General features: G+C 36.0%; 1 protein-coding gene and 1 long non-coding RNA gene across 2 annotated transcripts; one reads left to right on the forward strand and one right to left on the reverse strand.

Annotated features, from left to right (window-relative positions):
- Positions 1 to 415: 415 nt before the first annotated feature.
- On the forward strand, positions 416 to 24,975 carry LOC576684 (DDB1- and CUL4-associated factor 11). Its single transcript, XM_030975828.1, has 15 exons — positions 416 to 860; positions 8,700 to 8,785; positions 9,501 to 9,532; positions 10,238 to 10,333; positions 11,379 to 11,443; positions 11,831 to 12,034; positions 12,670 to 12,713; positions 13,249 to 13,375; positions 14,018 to 14,075; positions 15,718 to 15,903; positions 17,703 to 17,856; positions 18,292 to 18,404; positions 18,783 to 18,822; positions 19,409 to 19,515; positions 19,926 to 24,975. Exons 1-15 carry the CDS (start codon positions 766 to 768, stop codon positions 20,130 to 20,132), a joined length of 1,614 nt encoding a protein of 537 aa, XP_030831688.1. The 5' UTR covers positions 416 to 765; the 3' UTR covers positions 20,133 to 24,975.
- On the reverse strand, positions 4,142 to 7,156 carry LOC105441272. Its single transcript, XR_004062310.1, has 4 exons — positions 6,959 to 7,156; positions 5,678 to 5,823; positions 5,185 to 5,347; positions 4,142 to 4,748 (listed from the first exon to the last, which is right to left on the reverse strand). It is a non-coding gene; the product is annotated as an uncharacterized LOC105441272 (long non-coding RNA).
- Positions 24,976 to 25,514: the final 539 nt, after the last annotated feature.

A 25,514-nucleotide genomic window follows, 5' to 3' on the forward strand; every position in this document is an offset into this window, starting at 1 on the left:
GAGCGTTTCAGATCGCTCATTCTGCCTTCAAAATTTAAGCATGAACGCAGCCTAAAACGCTCATCGTAAACGCTCATCGTGATCGCAGTTCCACGATGTAGTGTTCATGCTTACTTCTCTGGCTCCCCAGGCAATTCTGCGTGTGTGGCCTTAATTGGTCTTCCAGCTGGATTCGCAAACCTTCACTGTGCATGCTACGTAGACCCACTAGAGGTCAGTGCGTTGACCCCATTTAAACGCGTTTACAAATTGTAAACGCATCTTTTTGTGAGTTTACGATCGGCGATCGTGATCGCCGTTTTTCGGTGATTCTACAAAAGTGAGCATGAACGCAAGCGTGTTTTAAACTAAACGCGTAACAGATGCCTGATTCTGGCCGTCAAAATCAAGCATGAACGCGCCCTAAGACATGTCTAATGAGATCGGACCGATGAAGAAATAGGGCGAGTTATCTGAGAACGAGGCATCGTGAGCACGAAAGCGCTGCAGCAAAATATGCTGCAAGTAATCAAGGTGAAAGGTTGGATCCTGTAGCTTGTGTAATCAACATCAGCCCTGGGCCTACGTAATATGTATGGGCCAGGTACGGTACCGGTCCTGTGCGTGTGAAGCGTAAACACGGCAATTTGATGTGTTGAATTGGAGGAGGATGCTAGTGTCGTTGACGTAAATATTACGGTATTTTGCAAAGCGAGCTGTGCCTGATTCAGGAAACTTTGGGTTTTTTCGCTCTTCATATCTTCTGCAAATGAAAGGACGCAGTTAATGGGTTCTAGAGAATCTTCACATGTCGCTGAAAGGAGAACAATGGCTGACGAATCAGAAGATTATTCGGCAGTGCTTGCTTATCTGCTCAGGAGGTAAAACTAATGAAATTCTGAGTCTGAGAGTGAGATCAGATAGCCTTGAATTTAATGTTGGCTGCAAAGTAGGTCTAGATCTACTTAAGTAGCCAGGGCTCGATGATAATTAACTCCAGGAAGCTCCGACACCGATGCCATAGACGCCTTTGGCATCGGCGTCGGAGCCCTCTGGAGTTAGGTGATACTGATAGGCTATACTGATAATGTGAAAAATATTGATTTACAAAATGATACTCATTTCAGGGCTGTCAACTTTGGGGAACTGCTTCGAGGGAGATTGCATGTAATTTGTAAATTTTTTGGCTCAATGGGGGGAGGGGGGGTAGACTGAAATGTCTGTCTCTTTCATTCGTTATCCTCTGATTTGGGTAGGATCGGCTCCTCCCAAATCAGAGGCTAACGAACGAAAGAGACAGAAATTTTGGTCGGGGGGTAATAAAAAAAATGTTTACAAAATTTAAGTGCTCACTACCCTCCTGTTGAGCCAACGAAAGTGCATACAAGATGGTATGCTGGTTTATTTTACACGTTTGCCAGGACGTTTTTTCATAAACCAGGAGATTGCAGGAGAGTGGGAGGCCGGAGGAAGGGTGCGTGGCGTGGTGGCGAGAATGAGCATGGTGGCGTGAGACTCCCTCCAAATGCGGGAGGGTTGACAGCCCTAAATATTTTTTTCCATTCTTTCAAATTTGAAATCCTTCAACAAGTTCAACCTTTTAATTTGTTTGCATGTTCCAGATATTGCAACTAAATTTAGCAGTTAAACTAAAGCAAAGGTTTAACTTCTAACTTTCAAAGTTCTAGATCATGATGTAGATCTAGTTGTGGATCTACCAAATGTTTTTTCTCACAAGTAACATTAACATACAGTCTACAGATGAGTTGTGAAACAAGTTAAAGCTGTTTTCTATATGATGTGGATCAAAATGTACAACTACAAGTCCTACAAACAAGTTAATGAAGAAAAATTCATTAAAAAACACCTTTTGATACAATTTATTATTGAATCACACAGCCCAACTAACAATTAAACGTTTTCTGAACGTTCTAAAAAGGTTCCAAATTGGTTTTCTAAACGTTTTGTGAAAACGTTCTAAAAACGTCCATTTGTGGTAGGTTGAAAACGTTTTTTGGAACGTTCCAAATGAACGTTTTTTGACCGTTTTCTAAACGTTTTTAGAACCAATAAAAAACCTTTTAAAGATTTGCTTTTAAGTGCAAGGACCTGCAGAAAACCTGTACGACGTTTGGGACGTTTTAAGAACCTTAAAAACGTCCGGAAAACCTTTTAGGAACGTCTAGTACGTTTCCAGGACGTTTAAAGAACGTCTAGAACGTCCAAGAGAACCTTTTAAGAACGTCTAGAATGTACTGGAAACGTTTTGAGAACGTTCAGAAAACCTTTAAAGAACGTCCAGAACGTCCTGGAAACGTTCAGAAAACCTTTTAAGAACGTCTAGAACGTCCTGGAAACGTTTTTAAAACGTTCAGTAAACCTTTTAAGAACGTCTAGAACGTCCTGGAAACGTTTTAAGAACGTTCAGAAAACCTTTTAAGAACGTCCAATATACAGTGAATTTTAAATAAACGCTAGGTCACACATGAGTTTGATTGATTTTATGAATTATTATCAAACATATTTACAAAATATGTACAAAGGCTTGGCAATACAGTACATCATGTATATTTGAAAAAGAGTATTGGTATTTCCCGAAGTGCCCCCGAAAGAACATACAATTCTGATATTAAGAATAAATTGTTATTTGATCAAAGTCGGTTCACAAACGGCTGAAATATCCATAAATATATTTTATTCAAAATATTAAAAATGCTTAAAGACTACTTTGAAGAAAAAAAATCTGAATAGTTCTTTAAAAAGCAATTCATATAGATATCTAATTATTATTTTAACAAACATTAAATGCATAAACTGAAAGTAACGGGTCATTTTGAATATTAACAGGGGTTTTACTTGGCTGTTTGTGATTATTACTTTGCACCGTGATGGTGCAGGTTTTGGTTTTAAAGTTAAGTTTGACCAATACTAAACTATCCCTTTAAAACTATAGATACATAACACATGAACAATCTACAAATAATACACAATAATCTGATAGATGAGTTGAAGATATGTCATTAACTGGCAAATATGAATACTCATATATTTACGGGTCTATGTCTCTATGAATATACAAGGCAACATATAAATTAATAGTGTCAACACATGAACAATCTTCAAATAAAACATAAGAAAATGATAGATGAGTTGAAGATATGCCTCATTAACTGGCAAATATGAATACTCATATAATTCACGGGTCTATGTCTCTATGAATATACAAGGCAAGATAAAATGAATAGTGTCAAGAATTTGGCAGCACACATATAGCAACTTTGGTAACACACTTTATAAAATCAATTTGAGTTATTTACAGAACCTGGCAATTCATGCCAAAAAGATGCCCCAGCAAATGATTAAGAAATCTTTCTATAATAAGTCTTGATCTTTGGTAAAACCACATAGTGCATAGAATTTCTTTGTGTACTATATCAATGTGAATAAATTCACCAGAACCTTTTAACAAAATGTCACAAATTATCATTAAATACATGTGAATAACCGATTTAGCTATGTGCCTCCACCCAGGATTAGCTTCATCATCCGGTGCAAATTATAACTATTCAAAAGAGTACATGTATTTACTTTCTCATCAACTTCTACAAGTGATAAAAATGTGGCTATTTTAAGAAGTCACATTTCGAGTGAAAGTACGGAGAAAAAAAATATGGAAACTACACTCGTTTCAGCTCTACAAATTGGCAACACTGATGACATCAACTGTGAGTAGCTATCCATCAACTTTGTACACAAAATTTCATATTTTCTAAATTTTCCTTAAAGTTGCACATTTCCACAGCTTTTAATCAGAGTATGTTCAGATTACTAATGACGAATAGCTTTTTACACAAAATGCTTTGACTATGGGGGATAGAAAATGTGAAATTTTGTGTACAAAGTGAATTTAGAGCTACTCAAGATGTCATCAGCATTGTCAAATTGAATAGCCGAGAGTAATTTACTAGAAAATGTAAAAAAGAGTAGTTTCCTTAATTTGTTTTCCTTACCGAGTTTGCCCATTTCTTATTTTTAATTTTGTTCAAATTTGTCTCCTCTGATTGAAGCAGTGAAATTTCTAGGGTAGATTTCCCCTTTAAATCCGTGTAAAAAATTGTCCTTTTGATCGACCAAAGATTTAGTGGGCAGGTCAAGATTTCCCAGAAGCCTTGCATTGGACCTTGCATCTTACTTCAAATATAAAATCAACACAAAACACATGAACAATCTACAAAAAGCTATTTACAATAAACTGATAGAAATGAGTTGATATGAATTATTAACAGGCAAATATGAATACTCAAATTTAAGGGTCTATGAATATAGAAGACAAGGTTATAAATAAACAGTGTCGAGAGTTTGGCAGCACACACATTGGTTTCAGCATCCTTACAAAAAGTAGTAAATTTACAGACCTATACAACTTTGTCTTGCATTCTCAACAAGATGTTGGCAATTCAATCCAAAAAGATGCACCAACAAAACTGTTATGTCGCTGATAAAGTTTCTCCATTATTAGCTGAAATGGTCAAATTTGGTTTCAATATGAGTTTTAGGATTTTTGCATTGCCCCTGAATGAAGGTATCTTAATCTACCTTGAATGAAAATTTGGTGTTCACTGGTTTGGTAAACGGCTCCCTCAGTCTTCCACAAAATTCAACGGCCGCTCCTGGTTTGGACAAAAGCAGTTTTTGTACCAACTGCGTCAGCTGCTGCTGCCCTTCCTCCAGCCTCTGCAGCGTACACATTACCTGCACTTGAAAATTGCCTGAGAAGAAAAAAACAGACACATAAAATGCATTATAATAACAGTTCAAGTCATTAAAAAGTTTGACAGCAAATGAATAGGATATTTTGGCGAGATATGTTTGATAGCTGTCCAATTTAGTCACTTCAGGAATATATCACCCAGCTTCAAAGACAACACCTGTGCAGCGCTCATAACAAAGTATACATACTGTAAGGATTTAAAAGCGACTCTTCTGTAAGAAAACTATACCCATGCCTTGTTGATAAAATAAATTACATGTACTGTACGCCGCGATAATCTGTCTCTCTTATCCAATCCAACAGTATTTTAGTGTAGCAACTTAGCACAAATGGCAAATGTTGTTTTGTTAGTTAATACACTCTACAGTATATGTTCTGATAAAAAAAAAACTCAGAAACTTTTGTTTGTGAAATGCTATCTGAAAAAAACTTACTTTCCGTAGCCCGAGCCCTTGCTGGAGTTGTGGGTTGGAACTGAAAAATGCGATGTGGACTTGGACTTCGCATTCAGTTTCGGCATTGGTATCTCCGCTGCCACAGCCTTAGTCGTTCCTCCGCGTACATGTTGTTTTCTTGGGTTCGAACCCTATTCAAGATCTGAAAAATAGAGACACATTGCAGATGTTAAAAGGGATATCAAGACATGACAAGAATTCTCATAAACTGAACAAACTTTTGGGTAAAGCACACTTCTTGTCCGAAATTTATGCCTAGATTACAAATTAATTTCCAGTTTTGCCGGAATGGTGCCACATCTATTAATCATCATTTTGCATGGCTGGGACACAAAGCAGGTCTAGCTATACCAAATAAATTATCTTAGCTTTTCATCATCTCTTGGATTTTGAAGAAAACAAGAAATAAGATGTAAATTATACGTCTCTGGCCGAGCCAAGCACTACTAACCATCAAGAGACAAATACTTACCAGCGTCACTTCAGGAATCACTTGAAGATTTGCTAAATCTCTGGGAAAGACGTCTCTTTCGCTTCTACACAGCATCATCTTCCGGTACCAGGTTTGACGTGTCCTCTGCCTTCCTGGCGATGTTTTTTGTGCTTTCACATAGTTGCCTGTATGTACAAATAAAACAAATCAATCTTTAAGTTAATCTACGTTATTGGAAATCAATTTCTTTAAATAATGTGTCATCTGAACTAAAAATAATTTTTTTGAAGGGACGATATTGAGAACAAGATATAGATCTAGACTAGGTCTCGATATTTCTATAAAAACAAAATCCATACAAAAAAGGTGGTTTGGGAGCTATTTCAATTGCCTAAAAAACAAACCTGTTGATATAGGGGGTGGGATAATATAAAGTTGCTAAATGGTGGTGGAGGGAAAAGCATGGAATGTTCCATTCCCGTGGGATTTTAAATGATATTGAGGGAAGAGTAAATAAGTCAAGAAATGAGATGGTAGTCGAGGGACTTATTTTCTTCACGAAATAGCATTTTAAATCCCGATGGGAACTTTCCATGATTTTTCCAGACAGCAAAGTTAAAAACTCAACTGTTTTAATCATCCGATTACCATGTAATGTAATGAGCCATGCGCACATACCCACTCCAGCAAAGAGTCGATGCTATTATGCGTATTAACCTCTAGCACTGCACTACATGTCAATAGGCAGTATTTGCTCAAAAGGAATAGTCAATACACACATAATACACAAATGCACTTATCATGCCGATGCGGCTGTAAGCAAAGTTTGACAGTAGACAAACAATTTGAATTTCTAAATTGTTCTTCCTAACAAAATAACATCGGTAAGTTGAACAAATTGTATTCTATTACTGCTATTTAGGTGTCATCAATTGTCACTAAAGTACCGATTTTTAGTGAAAGAGTTTTGTACAGTGGTGTTTGAAATGTTGAGTATCAATAGCACAGCTTTTAATACACAGCCAGGATAGTAATGCAGCTATGTAGACTCTATGCACTAACTCCATTTCTCCAAGAAGCTCCGACGCCGTTCGGCATCGGAGCTTCCTGAAGTTATGTGTGCACATAGCCTAGCCTACCCAATTACCATACCAGTCAATGCAATGAGAGTTTCATCGGCCTGCACATGCGACATAGAGTCTACCGTACTTTTCGTTTTAATGCAAATAATCAATATTTTATTTCATTTTACATGCTTCAAAATCAATCAAACAAAGCTTGAATTCCTTACAGATATCAAAATGTTAAAATAACGCTTACCTCGGTGTCGCAGTCTAACAGATTATTTGAAATCTCGAAGTCACGTCATCAAGCAGTCAATTCGTTATTCAGTTTAAAACACGCGGCAAGCTAGCTCTGGATGGAGCGAGCGCGCCGCACCGGCCGTGCCGGGTACGATTCACTGACCTCTACAGTGGTACGATGATATACGGTGCGTCCGCAGTTGACCCCCCTCTCCCCACCATGTACGTACGCACTTTGTATACACGTCGTTGAATGGAGCATATAAATGACGTAGCGCGGTCGGACTGACTGGGCTTTGGGGGGGGGGGGGGGCACAAACATTATATGTGAGGGGAAGGGGTCACTACTTTTCTTCAAATAATGTCACCTTATGTTTTCTATTTTTTTCCCTCAAAATTATTGGGGGGCACGTGCCTCCCCCCATCGCTACGCCACAGGAGTGCATCAGTTTGACATACCTCGACCCCCCCCCCCATGTATGCATGTGGCCTAATTTCGCCAGCTAGTATTTTTTAAGAAATATTTATTTGGACATTAAAAATAAGTTCAACAAAATACGTCTGAATAAAACGTTCTGTAAACGTTATATCCAAGAACGTTTAATTTGTAACGTCCACAAAACGTTTTCTGAACGTCTTCAAAAGACCTAGCTCCGCAGCGAATGTAAGGTCCCAACTTAGACGTTATATAAACGTTTTTTAAACGTTTAATATGGACGAAGACGTACGGAACCTGATAAGAACGTTCTGTAGACGTTTTAAAAACGTTTTGTGTTTGCTGGGAGGTACATACCTAGACCGAAAGCTTCAGTCTCTATACCGTCGGTTGTTCCACTGAGACTACGTCTGGCTCCACTAGACCTCCGGTTATAGAGACAGAACGATCGCCTATGCCAGCCTATGTTGAAGATATCACGGCTAGATTTTAGCCGTTAGGCCCCTCCCACAAACGTGAACAAACTTGCCACGGCCGTATTGTTATGCCCCCAAAATCCCCCAAAATGTCATTTTACCTCGTGCATATCCAATTTTACATTAGGCCTAGGCTATAATACATCGGTTCCACTTACTAACTTGATTGAAATAATCCGTTTAATGGTCCCTTTTAAGGAAATTATGGGTCAAAATCGACATCCATGTTGAAAATCTTGCAAGCCGTGTTAAACTCTCGCTGCCGTCAATCTCATCACTTCTAGTCTACGCCGAAGGCAAAATGATTATGAAGGAAAAACTGTGATAACGCCATTACGAACGTGTAGATGGCGCAGTCTCAGTGGAACAACCGACGGTATAGAGACTGAAGCTTTCGGTCTAGTACATACCAAGCTATCCGTCACCCTCAAAGATTACTGGTAATTTGCTAATTGCATGAATTGCAAGAAAAAAATATAGAAAATACAGACAGTATCAGTACTTTTGATGACATCTTGATCTTGTCTTAACATAAAGATTTCCAGTCCCTTGTCTGCAAGTTCGTATTTTCATTTCAGAATGGATGCAAAAGACTGCACAATTGCAGAATTTTTGTCAATATTTTCATAATTTCACATTCGGTTCCAAAGATATTTTGTCACCTGGCAAGTTTATATTGGATGTCCAAGAATTGAGTTCACGTGCGAAGCATGGTCACAAGATGAGTTGTGTAACTTACAAGGTAAAGCTCTTTTCTAAAGATAGATCTACAGCTTACTGTCAATAACAACGCACTGTACCAGTTGCATGATTTATTATTGGATTTTATTTTCTCTCCTTTTCAGTGGTCAGATCCGACTTCTCTCTCCCCATTCTGCGGGTTTTCTAGATGATAGCGATGACGATGATTACATTGAATGCTGTCCTGAAAGTGAGTCCAGTCATTTGTCATATTCTGTAATATAAGTCATCTGCATAGAATCGTGGGCACATCCCCATTTTTAATTGAGACAATCAGATGCAACCCCCCCCCCCCCCCCCCCCCCCCCCCCATCTGAATTTATTTAAGCATTAAATTGCAATAACAAAACTCGAAGGATGACAAATCATGTTATGGGATGTCATACACATGGAATGTGATAAATCATGTACATTTCATAGTAGATCAATGTCTTCTATTTTTATACTTACAAGGATTTAGTGATAATATTTGTACATTTTTACTGTAGTGTATGTAAGTGTCTTGGAGAGTTCATTATATCTTCATACATTTATTCCTGTACTGATTTAGATTTACTTCTTGAAATCTTGTGATTTCATAGAAGGCTTAACTCCTTAAGCAACATCTCTATGATGTACTACCTAAGGAAACAACATAAGGAAACGACATAATTCTATACTCTTGATGACAGATACATGTAGGTCTACTCTGTTGGTATAAGTACTTTTTTTCTTCTTTGCCTCGTCAGAGGATTTATTGATTATATATACATGGTTACGTTCAAAGATACAATACTACAAATCAAATTTACATAATCACAAAACATCATTATTGTCATAACAAAGAATTGAAATTAAGTTGGTATCAGCACAAGTATCTTGGTAATTTTGTGTTTGTGCATGTACGTCTCTTTGATGAATTACAGGTGACCCTTCTCCAGATACAAGCAAGATTGATGTAAGTTTAAATTATGAATAATTGTATTTATTAGATGAAATCCATGAAAGATAAACTGCCCATACTATTAATCTTTAAAGATAAAGTTGAGTTCTGGTCATGCGATTGCATTGTGAAAGAAAAGGTGTGGAATGGATCAGAAAAAGTTGATCATGTAGCATGTAAGTATTGGGGTGTACTGTAAGGTTCTGGAGTCATCAAAATCATAATAAATTTGGCCCAGTCTTGGTAAAGTAACAAGCACTGTACACAGAAAGATGTATATGGGACTACACAAATGGTGTCAGGGCTACCAACATTGATTTCTCAGCCAGTATACATTTTCTACCAAAATTTTTCGGCAAATGACATTTATTTGTAATCTTGAACATTCAGTGTAAGTTTCGATTGATTCTATGAGAATTCATTTTCTTTTTTTAAAACCAGAACTCAAGTTTATCTTTAAATGTACCATAATATTGCATTGATTCAGCTTTTTACTTATATTTTTATATGACATGTTATTAAATATTGCCTTGGTTATTACTATTCACTGTAAAGAATCATTCATTAAAATTGTGTTACAAAGCATCAAATTGAAGGCTAGCTTTGGTTGTATTTTCGGACTAAGAGGCCTATGTATGGGTTGCCTAACTTTGTTTTCTTTCCCTTTGGTTTTCATTTGTTTGTTTTATTTGATAGTTATATAATTGATTGTAATTGTAGGCAAGTGATCTGAAGCAGGAGATGCTAATTCAGGCAGGAGTTACCCACAATGCATCACTTCCGTCAACGTCACATGTCACACAGATGCTTCACAAGGTACAGTAGCTATATAATTTCTATGCACTCAATCATAATTTGAAGGATTACCCCATCAAATGAGAATACAACACACTGGATCAGTGAATTGTACTCTGACTCATACCTTGATGGCATAGAACATTGATGTGACACACGCACATCGGTGTGTGCCAGGTGGAATAACATTAGCAGGACATTTATAATGTAATATCTAGTGTGGAAGGAACTCTTTTGCAAATGCACTTGTGCGGGGTATGCAGATACATGCTGTAGTAAAAGAAAACCCCCACAGTTCCATGTGTGTACATTAGTAACACGTAGCCTGGAAGCACATACTATTTGAAATGTGTCTTGATACAAGCCTAAAGCAACATTACAATGGATTTGATTAAAAACAAAAACAAAGAAAAGGCAGGGCATATGTGATTGCTAGTCTGACCCAAGATAAGGCAGACCTAGTGTTATGTCTCATGACTGACAAGTAAAGGGTCTGTCTGTGCTGTCAAATTACTGTGTATGTACAGGACAAGAGTCCATCAGATCAAGTACAATTAGGATTGTTTACTTTCATACTGCCTGACTGAGAAACTGCAAGTCATCGATCTAAACTGCCCATATCAGGCTTGTGTTAATACAAGCCACCAGTCATTCTCTTTAGGACAGGCACATTGTGTTTTGTTTATTCTAGCTTGTGTGGCTTCATAACATTGTTTTATTTATAGCTTGACAACAAATCAAATGTGAAGTTGATTATGATGCAATAATTGCTGTGAGCACTCATGATTTTAAGTGATCAATTACAACACAATTTCTGTAAATTTGGTGATGTAGTTTGTACACGGAAAACTACTAAAAATTCAATTTGGTTGGAGGGGGTATAGGAAAGTATAAAAGATCTATAAAAAGAATGTTTTGTATAATGTTTATTAATCTTAATATTCATCATTTCAGAAACGGGCAGGGAATACAAATCTTCATCTATAATGAATTTACTGCAAATAAACAGCAAATGCATTTGAATGAGTTTGTTACTTTTTGGGGTTCTTTTTGTTTGTTTTTACAGAGGCAACTTGGAAACTGTTGCAGGAAAGGATTCACCCATAATGATCGCTCTCAGGTTGGGGCTGTGTAAGTATTGCTTGGTAATCCTGATATTTTGTTCTAAAGATGAAGATTAATGTAATATTATTTGATGATGATAATCTTTGTAATATCAGGCAGGCAGCTGTTTTTTTGAGTGAATTTATGTAATCGAGTTGTAGACGTCTCACAAATTGTTATTGTCGTTAAAGATAATTGATTGTACAAATTGAAATGTAGTGGAGAATTGTGTGTAGAACTATGGATAGCGTTTAGAAAATAACATTTAATTACATCATTTTAGTGATTCATTCATGTGATGTAATTCTACCAAACCACCATTGTACTGTGGCCCTTATCCATGTTTAGGCATTCTATGAACCTTTATTATATTGAACTTCACCGAGTACTTTTTGTAATGCGTCTATTCCGCAGCTTTCTTCCAAACAACCAGCGTTCTGTTGCTCACTTCCCTGCCAAGGTCTTCTGTGGAACCTATTCTATGGATGGTTCTGTCTTCTTATCAGCGTGTCAGGATCAGGTCATCAGGATATATGATGTCAAGAATGGATACTTCAAGAAATTCAAAGAAGTCAGAGCTAGAGATGTAGGATGGAGTGTTCTAGATACAGCCTTTAGGTAAGGATTTATTCCTGTGTAAAGAGAATGAGAATAAGGTTTATGATGATGATGATGATGATGATGATGATGATGATGAAGATGAAGATGAAGATGAAGAGGAGGAGGAGGAGGAGGAGGAGGAGGAGGAGGAGGGAGGATGATGATGGTGATGGTGATGGTGATGGTGATGGTGATGGTGATGGTGATGGTGGTGGTGGTGGTGGTGGTGGTGGGTGGTGGTGGTGGTGATGAGGATGATGATAGGATTATTTAATGATTGGAGTGGCAAAGTTATTCCGAGTGATATTTATCATAATAACAGCGACTTTATATGCAGCATTAGAATTTTCATACAACCCCCAATTAATATGTGTACAGTGACTTCATTGAACTGCCATTCATAGTGCTAAAAAATCTGAAATCTGAAAACTGAAATCCTTTTTTTAAATATATAAATGCCAAACTAGAATATACTCACTGCCCACAGTCTTGAGATAGACATAAAAGCTGTTGAACTTCAGAGACACAGGTCCCTCCTATATTCTTATTCTTATGGTGTAAAATACTGTAAATAAACTTAAAAGCCCCTTTTTTTCTGTCTTTTGTTCGTTTCCTGTTTTTACATATATTGTTTTCATCTTTTACTTCTGCAGCCCTGATGGCAACTACCTCATTTATTCTAGTTGGTCTGAGTGTGGTAAGTAGGATGGCTTTACACTGGGGTCCTTTGGCAAATGGTCCTTAATGATTCCCATCTTTGTTTGGCTGCCCTTGTGTTATTTGTTTCATATGATCTGTTTGATCGTGATCCTATTATCCATAGACTGTCAATGATAAGACAATGATTTTGTCCTTATAGAACTTGGCCAAGGTCAGCTTCATCCGGAGTTAGCCTTGCTATTGCTGAGCTAACCCTGCTTTTTCCACTGCCAGAGAGTTCTAATACTTTATTGTAGTGTTAGTCAACTTCTGTAAAATCGAGTGTAAACATGGGAGGGGGGAGGGGAAAGACGCAGAGGGGGTAAGGGCAACAACATCACCATGGCAAAGTATGAGATCTATAAAGGATATCAATGTTTGTAATTTAAAATAAATTTGTATTTTTAGGCTTCCGTTGAAAAAGTTTAATTATTACAAATCAACAATTTTACATCGCATTTCATAGCAGTAATTACTGATTTGTTTAGTTATGAAGTATAAATGTATGTACATACGTGTATTTTGATCCACAGTGCACCTATGCAACATCTATGGTGATTATGATACCCATACTGCCCTTAACCTACGCCCATCAACAGAGGGCCACTTCTGTGCCTTCTCCATACAGTTCTCAAATGACAATAAGGAGATATTGGCTGGGTAAGTGCTCATAGGTCATCAATCTACATTTGCCACTCTCCACCCAGGTGTTAAATGGGTACCGGCAGGAAGGAGTTTCTTGAATGCTGTGAGCGCTGAAATCGGCTGCCTAGCAGAGCAGGGGTAATATTTGGGGCGCCTTGAGCACCATATATGGTGGATATATGCGCTATATTAAAAATCCAATATTACTATTATTATTATTATTATTATTATCATACATCATATAGATTGTGTCTGTCTCAGATAGATGCGATAAGTCTCTTACCTTTTCTTATTTACTCACACTACGCTATATCAAGGAATATCACAAGATTGTCTTCAAAATGGTAAAGGATATTGAATTCATGAATCTGGGAACTCTCTTTCTGCTTAGCAAAAGAAAGATAAATAGTATGAGTATTTTTATCATAAAAATGTAAGCCCCAAAGCTTTGTTCATATAAGTGCCAAATGTCCTATTATCTAGGCTTACTTAATGGTACTTTTCAAAGAATGTGAATTAATCTACCTTGTGACCGTTAGTATTGTATCAATCATCACAATTTACATTTTGTTTGTCTTATACAAATATTTACTGTGTAGTACTTCCTGGAAACATTATCTCTTGATTTCTACTATTCCTTTAATTTTCTATACACAGAGCCAATGATGGTTGTTTATACATCTATGATAGAGAAAAGAATGACAGAACATTGAGGGTAAGCTACTATCATATAAATATGTATAGAATATATATATCTTTTAAAGTTTTAGATCATACCGTTTAATAAACCTTCAACTTGCACTCAGAATAAAAGGCAAGAATAAACAGGAAGCTAAGACAAAGGATATGAAAAGGATATGATAGAACAAAGTATGTGGAAATGACAAACTCTGATTGGCTGATGGAGATCGTATCGTATAGTGATTGGCTGTTGTAGCTAGCCATAGTAATATGCTGTAGCTGGATTAGTGACCTAACTTCTAGTGTCCTTTCTTCTCACATAACATTATCTTTGAACTTCTATAGCTTCCACCTTCCATCCAAAGTCATGTTTGTTTTTCATGTCAGTTTTCCTGTCCTTTGTTTCCCGTTTTGACATTCTGTTCTTTTGTACATATTGATTATTTAGACACTTTAAAATGGTTTATGAAAATATGTTATTATTTTATATCTATTTCACTGTGATTATTAAGACACTTTAATATGATTTATGGAAATAATGTTCATATTATTTTTTATTCTTGGGAACCTACAAAAAAGAAGCTATGCTTTCCAGTAGCTTCCTGTTTCATTTCATAATTTTTAAATTAGTCAACTAGTATGTTCTTTATTGTCTAAACAATTGATATGAAATGGAATAAATTTGAATCAATCAATCAACCAATCAATGTATACATATCTAACGCCCCCCCCCCCCCCCCGACCCCTCGGCAGTGGCGGTTCTACGTTTTTGGGAGTTTGTTTTTGGTAAGGTCAGTTAATTTCAGTCGGAGAGCAACATCTCACCGGGGCCGAGGTGGGGGGTGTTAGTTAAACCCACGAGACCACCACATAAATTAATACAAATTTAAACAGTTTCAATTACAATTTCACTTGGTCGTTTATTCGAGAAAAGGTTACAGTTTCTTGTTTCTTGTTTCTTAAGTCGTTTATCCCTTACATATTGTGCTTATTATTTACTTAATTACTTGAGCTCGTTTACCCATCCACATCAACAATCACTCACTTAAGGTATATTTATTAGTAGGAGAGGGAAGGGGAAAGGATAAAGGATTATTTAAATTACTCGGACTTTTAGAGTCTTTGATCAAATAAATTGTCTTTAAGAGTTTATAGGCCTTTTAATCGGGGACGGTTTGACTTAGCTCTTTCTTGATCTGGTCTCGCGACTCGTCACACTTGGTGTCGGGGCGTAGCAGACTTGATATTCCTCTCGATGTCCTGGGGCGTCGGAGGGTCTTAAATGTGTGTGCTCGTCTCCGGTCCTTGTGACGCCGAAATCGGTGACTTTTCTCCAATAAGAACACAAATCAGCGGTCTCCTTTGTCCCTTCCCATAATTCTAGGATGGATGTGTTCTCTTAACTTGAGAATGGTGAAGTGCAGTGTTACTGTTATGTAGTTTGTTACAAATGACTTTGTGGCAGTAATCGCCATAGGCCCTCCTGGTGACCATATGGTAGGAATGAATACCCCCCAGGAAATGTATACTCTGCACACTTTGTGCGCGAATGAATCTGAAGACCAGGGTAATAATAAGCTGTAAAGCTCTTAGAGATGGTATTCTGTAAATAAATCCAGATTTTGTATTACTATTATCATTCAAGTATTCTACCATTTTGATTGTATTACTTACAGATAGAGTCCCATGAAGATGACGTGAATGCGGTCTGTTTTGCAGACGGTAGTTCACAGATCTTATTCTCAGGTGGTGATGATGGACTGTGCAAAGTGTGGGATAGACGTACGTTGAGTGATTCAAACACTAAACCTGTAGGAGTTCTAGCTGGTCATATGGATGGTATTACATATATTGATTCAAAGGTAACTTTATATCCCCACAAAGTAATTTCAATTAATCTGGTAGTTGCAGGGTGTAGAACAAATCAAAGAAAATTTAATTTCATTATGCTCCTTTTCTGAATAGTGTGTACCGGTATTGTATGTACATGTCATTTTCAATATGTTGTTACATTCTTTGTAAAATGACATATTGTGGAAACCAATAAACTATCTATCTATTGTTTATAGCTACTGAGAAGACTACCTAGCTGTACTTCTCTTCAAAATGGTCACTCACCTAAAATAACAATTTGAGTAATTTTTTTCAAAAATAGAGAAGCATTAAATTCCTCTTGATTATGATAATTGCAATATTAATTAGGTGGGCTGTATCTAATACAGACCACCTTATAATTTTGTTAAAATTGCCTTTATTATTCTTTATTCTTTATTTTTCTTATTTCGACCCACTTTTTTGTGAGCAAGATAACTTTTAAATGGCTCGATCAAATGTCTTAAAATTTAGCAAACATATGTATAGGCATTGGAACAAAACACAGAAATTTGTTCAACCTTGACCTTGACTGATGACGTCATCTAGGCGCCATTTTGTGAAATTTTCTGAAAATCAACTCATGATCATATCTTCATAACCAAAAGTCAATTCTCATTCATATTTATCACGATCAAGGTCAATATCCGTCCGTTCAACTTCAGGTCAAAAAACACGCGCGTGCGCGTACGTCCGCGCGTCAGTGCGCGCGCAAAATTTTGAAACGCTCAAAATCGTCTCAAATTTATTTTGCATACGTTTTAGGTCATTTTAAGCATTTTATAAAAAATCGGGCACACGCGCATGCGCGCGCGTTTTAGCGCGTAACACCATTACACAACATAGAATAGCCATTTTTTTTTCTTTCATGATATTTCTCATATTTCGAACAATTTGATACCATGTTTATATCTTTATGACCATTAATAACAAGATGAGAGTCCATTCAAAATAAATGTCCGTGCGCGCGAGCTCTTGTAATACATAGCATATATGGGCAAAAACATGCTTATACAAAATCCATTATAGCTCTTTGGAATGCATCGGGACCCTCAATTGTTTTCATATTTGGATAGAGTATGAGTCGGAGATATGATTTCATGTCTCATTTGGCCATTGAGTGTATCGTGACATCATCATAATGGCCTTGGAACTCGAAATACGAATTTGCATATTATGAGGTCAGCATATTTATGTAAAATTGATTGTATCTCTGTAAATATTGATCGATTTTCTTCCAAATTTCGATATGTTGTAGCTAAGACAATTCTCTGCAAGCTCAGTCACCACCATTTTTCATTTTGATGACGTCATCATAGTGAACATTACGATTAAAGGGCACATATCAGAAATTACTTAATTTGCATGTATGCCTATATAGAAGGTGAAGTTCTTTCACGTCATGAATCTACATGATATTGTTTTTTAAGAATTTTTGAGCAGTATAATAATAATAATAATAGCTAGTTCTTATATAGTTCTTATATAGTATCTCGCTTGTTTTTGCTCTATTTTGTCTCAAATTTTAGTTGACCAGCCCACCTATACTTGTTCCAAACAAGTATTACATGTCTAGTTATTTATGTATTTAAATATATTCTACTGTGCTACAAGAGCTCCAGATGTGCTGAAAAAAACAGTAATGCAATATTTGCTACTGCAGTAAAAGCTAATGATATCAGAGAGTGCTGAAAGACATAATTATACTGATTATTACTTTTATTATTATTCTTTTCATTGATAATATTATTATTATTATCATAATTATTATAATTCTTACAATTATTAGGGTGATGGCCGACACCTGATTACCAACTCTAAAGATCAATCCATTAAGCTATGGGACATTAGGTGTTTCTCAACTAACAATGTGGTGGAGGCAAGTCGACGGGCCGTTGCTCAACAGCACTGGGACTATAGGTGGCAGCAGGTACCAAAGAAATGTAAGTTTTACTACAGATTAGACGCAAGACTTTTATCAAACAATATTTTACTATTTAGAAATACCACCATTTAATTTTTTGTAAAGTAATATCATTTCCTATCATGATATTTAGATTGAAATATGAATTAACATGGGGGATCTCCAGCTACATGTAGCTTCATCTTTTAATATTTTTTTCAGTTGAGGAAATGTAATGCATAGAATATATTTGACAAATATGATAAACATGGATTTATAAATGGAAATCATCAAATAGAAATACAAGGAAGGGAGAGGGACACCGTCTGATAGAGGATAGCAACTGCTGAGCTGATTATTTGATAATAGGCCAAAATGTTCAAGAAAAAATTTGAAACGATGGTTAAGGTTTTTAATTCAAAAGTAAAGTATCATATGCAGTATCAAACTTTATTTATTTCTCATCTTATTACAGCCAAGAGGAAGAGGGGGGTGAAAGGTGACACATCTCTGATGACCTATCGGGGGCATGGAGTTCTTCACACGTTGCTGAGATGCAGGTTCTCTCCTCAATTCACCACTGGACAGGTACGTTTGTATACCCATTCTAGGGTTTCTATATAGTCATAGGGATCGTTGGATGGGAAGAAATATGTCTTTTCTTTCATCCATTATTAGCCTGATTTGATCTTTTCTTAAATTTCAGTTTAAAAATTTAAACTCCCAACTTGACTTTCATCCAAATAGAATCACATATGGCAGACTTTCATACATTTTGTTCACTTACATGAAACTTAATAGAAAACTGTAATTTAACAGAAGGCAACGTGATAATCATTTTGTTTGGATTGAAATTTTAAAAAATTGATATAGAAAGGCACAATTCAATCACGGGAATTATTTTGGAAGGTATCTTTGTCAAGTGGACCTTAACTTTGGTAGCTTTCTTTCTTTCTATTCATACAGAGATATGTGTATACAGCTTGTGCTACTGGAGCTGTTGTCAGTAAGTGATTGCTTTGCCTTTTCTTGTTACAATTTGAGAATGTTTTAAAGATATGCTTACCAGTATTATAAGCTGCAATCTATTTTGTTGTTTCATGTAATTTCAGTTATCCGAGACTTTTATGCTGCAATCACACATATGATTTTGATACTTATTTATGTGAAGTGTTCAGACAGGCATTTACATTGATCTCTAACCCCCCTAGAGTGTGTGATGCTCACTTAAATATCTCTTTCTTTTCCCCTCAGTTTATGACAAGTCCATCATGACCATGATGACATATATTGCACATTCTCATCTGGATTGTGATCATATTGTGTATATCTCATCTACTTTTACCTCCCCCCCCCCCCCCCCCCCCCCCCCCCCCCCCCCCCCCCCCCCACCCAGTCTGCAATGACTCAACAAACTCTTTAATACATTGTTAACATTGATCTTTTCTCCATCACTTTATTTGAATTCCATTAAGATGCTACATTTTTATCCTTTTTGCCCAAGATTTATCGTATTTTAGGCTCTGATGTCGGGCTCTAATCTCTCTCCTCTCTCCTTTCTCTCTCCTCTCTCCTTTCTCTCTCTCCCCTAGTCTATGATATTTTAACAGGCAAGGTGGTCAGTAAGCTACCAGGTCATAGCCAGTGTGTCAGAGATGTATCATGGCATCCCTTTGAAAACAAGATTGTTAGTTCAGGGGTGAGTATATGGAAAGAATACATCCACATCATTTAATAAAGAATGGCTGATATGCCTAAAAAAACTTTAAAATAAAGAAGGCTACAAGGTATGAAGTATTTTTTTCCTATGAGGAATTCATGATTGAGAATGAATGCATTAAATTATATTTAAACAACTACTTTTTCACTCTGCCTAACTGTAATTTGGATTATTTGCTTAAAAGAATTTGAAATTATGTGTTTGAAAAAAAAACACATTTTATACAGATTCATGGAGAGCAAATCGGTGAAAAATCATGCTATATGGCATAATAAAAATGTACCTCAGAGAATGTTTCCACCTTCAGGTAATTGAGGACTGGATTAAATTTATAAATGAATTTGTTTAGACATTGAATGCTTATCAGAGAAACAATTTGATTTTGACAGTGGGATGGCAGTCACATGATCCATTACTACAAGAGAGCTCGTACCTATGAAGATGATGATTCTTCCGATGAAGACTATTTCCCAGAATCCAGCAGTGAGGACGATGAAGAAGATGATATCTTTGAACCCTTGAGACGTCCTAGACAACGGCGCAGCAGACGTTTGGCAGAGCAACGAAGACAGAGATCGCCTCTTGGCTGCCTTTGACAATAGAACTTTAACATCTCTAATGGAATCATGAACACTGCTATAGCCATGAGTGAAGAGTGGTTCCTGGTAGAGCAGTGAAGATCAAGATCATATCTTTGCTGCATTCGATGGTAGAACCTCTGCAACTGCAAGGAACCGTAAAATCATGCATATGTGAACAGAAACGCATGAAAGAGCTTCAAATGCAAAGACCAAGTTCAAAGATTGTTGCCTTAAATGCTCAGAATTTAACAACTTGATTCAAACCATGAATGATGTTATAGCCTCGTGTGAACAATGAAACTTTGCAAAGCTGTGAAGGCAGGGATCATATCTTACCTGCCTAATATGATGCTAGAATCATAGCAACTCTAATGAAATCGGGAACGCTGCTATAGCCATATGTGAGTAGAAATGCTTGGTAGAGCAGCAAAGGCTTGATCATATCTTGGTCTGGGATTGAATACTAATCTTTATCTACTCCATGAATGGTGCTGTATCCATGTGTGAACAGAATTATTGACAGAGCAGTGGAGATCATTTCATAGCTACCATCGATGGTAGATGTAAAACCTTTAGTACCAACTCTCATGAAACCATGAGCGATACGAAAGCCTTGTGAGAATGGACTTACCCGTCAGTCAAGTCCAGATCATGGTGAATCAAGGATAGCTTTATTATTCCTCTCCAAAGTCACGTCTGACATGTGGGAGGCATATTACATTCTTGTTCAACTGAGTTGTTTGTGCAGGCACTTGGAACATATGAAGTTGACTGTGTTGCTATTAGAAAACAATGGGTGTATAATGCTGTGGTATTATAAAAAGATAAAAAGCTATCATAATCTCATACAAATTGTAATCAGATTTGATGCCTTTTTGACAGTGACCAAAGCCTCTTCAATGTTGCCTTGCATTACAAAGATGCATGTCTTGAATGGTGTTTGTTTTAGGGAAGGGCTCTTTAAGGAGTCAAGAGAAAAAACAAGGTGGAAAAAAGCATGGCTGAAATGGCCAGTTTTCATAAAAACGTATAGAGCGCTGCCATTTCGTGTAGGGATCTTAAAAACTACTAAAATAGCTTTCTTATAGAACTGGGTACTGTTTCACAAAAATGTCATTAGTACAATTTCGCCAAAATCCCATTGAATCGTGTACATTAAACTAATTTTGCGTTTCAGTGGGATGTCTGTGAACTTATACTTATGACAGTTTTGTGAAACGGTCCCCTGTTTTTAATGCGATGCCCTATAATTCTATTGTAGTAGCAGAGTTGATATTTGTATTGCTGTATATAATATAAGCTATACCATTTCAGTTTCATGATCATCAGACCATGTTTGTTCATTGATATGATTTTAAAATGAATAAGGGCTGTGCATTGACTTTTAATTTTGATAAAAGTACTCAGTACCTGCTAGAAATCATATAGTACATACAGCTTTGGATATATTGTGATAGGATGATTCTGTTGTAATCTGTTATGTGATACCTGGGCCCTGTCTTACATAGACTTGATATCAATCGCAACTATGTACATGTACCGGTACATAAAAGAGACAGAAGACTGCAAACTTGCGATTGATTGGAGGACTTGCGATTGATTTGGAGCAATCGCAACTCTTTGTAAAGCGTGGCCAGCAATACATTCATTGCTTTGACCAGTGAAGAGCAAACATTAAATAACAAAGTATCAATCACTTGTCCTATATGTATAGATAGGAGCCCTATAAGGGCGTTACATTTTGCTATGAAATTTGTAAACAACAAACATCTAAACAAAATAATAAATTTGTAGAGTGATTAATGATTAAAATGTGCTTCTCTATATGCAAAACATTATAAACTTGGAGATCACAAACATAATATGAACAAATATAAAAACCTCTGTAAGAAAAGATGGGTCTTAGGGTATCCTTAAAAAGGTTCGAGAGAAGATATGTTCCCTATTCCAAAAACATTTCTAATAATCTATACTTATCATGGATACAGGCCTTTATTATACCATGGACCTGTAATTATACATAGTTCTGTCATATTAATTAGAGAAAAAAACTTCCTGTTTGTGATAACTTATGTTTAAAGATCTGGTCCCATACATGACCTACTTATGTTAGTAGAACTTCTTTATACTGGTAATTTGTGTTTGAAATTATGTGCTTTCTAAACTGTGTGCATTACAAGACCCTATTTGTGTACAGTATGAGAAAGGCTCCTCATATTGAGTTGGAATTTCCATGGAATAAATATTTGCATGATATTTGCAGTATATCTGAATGATTGTTGTTTATCTGTATGTATGTGTCACGTTTTGTGGGTCTTTGCAAGTCACAATACTGCATGGAAAATATCCTCTTTAACCTTCCCTTTGTAAGTTTCTTTTATTTTCATCATGTTTCAGAAAGTAGATATCACATAAATGTTACTTATGTGAATTATTATAGATGTATGAATTTACATTTTATAAACAATCCCTGTTTTTGACCAAGTGCTTAATTCTTAATATTACACTATGTTATGGTTGTCCTAATTTGACTCTGTTGTATGAGTTTCGAACAAGATTTGAATAAATCGCAATATAAAGTTCATTTTCAATTTAAAGAATAGTTTCCACTGAGTAATTGAGACAGATAAACCAATAAATCTTGAGCTAAAACATTGATTATAATTATGGAAGGTTTAAGGGTTTTGCTTTCTATTTACATTATGTGGTAAATAACTTGGTGACTTAAGCTCACGCACGCCAGCTATTCTCCACTCCTGACGACAGATAGTCAACCTGTTCCAAACGTCGAGCCACTCATCCTCTCCAAGCGCTATAGTTCTCCTGAGAACTATATGCTAAGAAAGATAACAAACAGTCCTTTTCAGGACTACACTCCTCCAAGAAAGATCACCGATTCAGAGTCCTTTTCAGGACTCCTCAAACCTCTCTCTCTCTCTCACACATGGTGCACCCGCAAACCTACTGTATAAATAACTTGTAGTATAACATTGATATACCATTTTATTTTATTTGTATATTGGCATGTATTTGAAAGCCTAAGCGTTTAAGCATTTAATTATCTTTTATCTATCCTAGTTCTTGTCAGCAGATCCCTTGCAAGAATATATTTTACTGTATATATCAGAGAGAAAGCTAGGGGCTATGCAAGTAATCTATTCTTTTGCCATTTTAAGGGATCTACACATGTATATTGTAAATATATATTGTTGAAGTTCAACCACATTAGCCACTCATAGGTATATCTGAGTACAGCTTCAGATGAATATTTTTTTTGGATGTTGACAGTACTTGTTATTGCCATCACTACAAGTTCATAGGCAGTTTAGATGTACCAAAGATGTCTATTAGTGTGGTGTCTAAATCTACTTTTGAATGACTGCATGTGTCTTTTAATTAGAAAGGCGCCTTATGTGATATGCTTTCGTATTGAATTCATGAAGCCCTTTCAAATGACAAGTAATCATATTTATTTGAAATTTAAAATTTAGAGCAGAATTCACTTCAGACTCGCATTAGCTATATGCTTTACAAATTACCCCTGATATAAATACATTTGCTTAATACAGTATAACTATATTAACTAAGAAGTAATAAGCAGTTGAGCCCTTTATCTCCCCTTTTTTAAAGGGAAGAATCCTAGTTGTAGAAACCTTGTAATCCAGCCTTTTTTTATTTTATTTTCTGTCATATTATTTCACACTGTAGGCATTGGAATTGCAGCTGAATTGAAACATTCTGACCTCTCGTGCAAATTCCATTTGAAACTTATTGAAGGCAGAATTATGAATAGACCAACAAGGAAATGCATTGGCTTGTTAAATATTGTGCCTTACAGATGAAATTGTGATTAATATATAAATCCTTTTAATGCTACTCATAGTATTTATGATGCCAGTGGAATTTTTCGATAGATTTCTTCCCCCATAATTCTTAATTGATATAAGTTTTGCAGTGTATTGTATTTTCATTCATGAGATGCAATTTTAGAGACACAGTGATGTAGAAATCCTATGTTTAAGGAATTTATACTTGAGAGAAAATCTACTCTCACTGTTTTATTGTGCGGATGTAGGTAAAATATGTGTGAAATTTTTAAGCATAATGACAACAATTCAACTTGTAAAAAAAAAAATGCCTTCTCTTTGTATACGGTACTTGAATGCTATGTCCATTCAATAATCACAGATAGAGAATATGTCATTGTAATGGAACTGAAAATCATTTTTATTTTCAAACTTTACAGTGTCACCAAGTTACATCTCTTGTAAAATATTTTGAATTCCAAAAAGAAACAAATTTTTGTGTCAAGTAATATTAGATATTATCAAAATTAAACAGTTAACTGTCGCATGAGTTGAATTTCCCTAAGTCAAATTAATATTTTGGACCAAGCTATGCAAAACATGATATTTACACTTCGTAAGTCAAATAGTTTCTTGCAGTCCCAATGGAATCGTCTTTTACAGAGTTAACTGTATATTATTTATTATCTCTCCATTTAACTTTGAACTGATATTTTCCTGGATGACTGACTGTATACATGCAATGTTTAACATTTATTATGTTATCTGATCATTTAACATTTGAATTCAGCATGCATGTTTTCCAGAATATTATTTGACATGCATTTTTCATACACTTCTAAATTTGACATATATCTGAGTATCTTGCAATCCTGCAAAGAATATAGGATTTTGATGAATATATGAAGAAAGGAAATATTTTCCTCTTCAAATATATCACCTTTGGTATGTTTTAGCATTTATGTATTGATGAAACTTTTCTTCAATATGTTGAACTTGCCTCTTTTACAAAGAGACTATTATACAGATAAAAATTTAAAAGTTAAAATACAGTTTCTTGTTTGGAATTTATTTATTTATTATCGAGATTGATTTGAGATTAAGATGAGGAAAGAAAGAAATGTGACAGCATAGTGAGCTGATGAGGGGATATGAACACGAGAGTAAATAAAATAGTACACATATCAAAATAAAAACCTGTCATAATATAGATACTATTATCGAGAATGGATGATAGTTTGATGTCAACATCTGATGAATCAGAGAGAAGGAGAGAGAGAGTGAGATAGAGAGAGAGAGAGGGGAGTGAGAGAGAGCAAAGGGATGGATAGGGAGAGAGAGAGGGGAGAGGGTATTGTGCATGTTGATTATAATGGGTCAATGAATCCAGTTAGGGCCAACTCCGAAAAAGAAAAGTTGATATTTGAAATTGCAATCCATGCATGCCCAATCCGACCCCATGCATCCTAACAAATGAGAAAATATAATATATTGTATATTGAAAAGAATTTCTTAAAAATGATACTAAGTGAAATATTCAATTTAGTATATTGACTGGCAGTGGCATAGAGGAGAGGGGGGGGGGGGGGTT

Source organism: Strongylocentrotus purpuratus, unplaced genomic scaffold, assembly GCF_000002235.5.
Source record: "Strongylocentrotus purpuratus isolate Spur 01 unplaced genomic scaffold, Spur_5.0 spur5_scaffold_8, whole genome shotgun sequence".
In the NCBI taxonomy this organism is placed as follows: domain Eukaryota; kingdom Metazoa; phylum Echinodermata; class Echinoidea; order Camarodonta; family Strongylocentrotidae; genus Strongylocentrotus; species Strongylocentrotus purpuratus.

Coding starts and splice junctions, on each gene's coding strand:
- LOC576684 (XM_030975828.1), top strand. CDS start 766: ATGGGTTCTAGAGAATCTTCACATGTCGCTGAAAGGAGAACAATGGCT. Junction 17,857..18,291: donor GCAGCAGGTACCAAAGAAAT/GTAAGTTTTACT, acceptor ATCTTATTACAG/CCAAGAGGAAGAGGGGGGTG. Junction 19,516..19,925: donor ACAAGATTGTTAGTTCAGGG/GTGAGTATATGG, acceptor TGATTTTGACAG/TGGGATGGCAGTCACATGAT.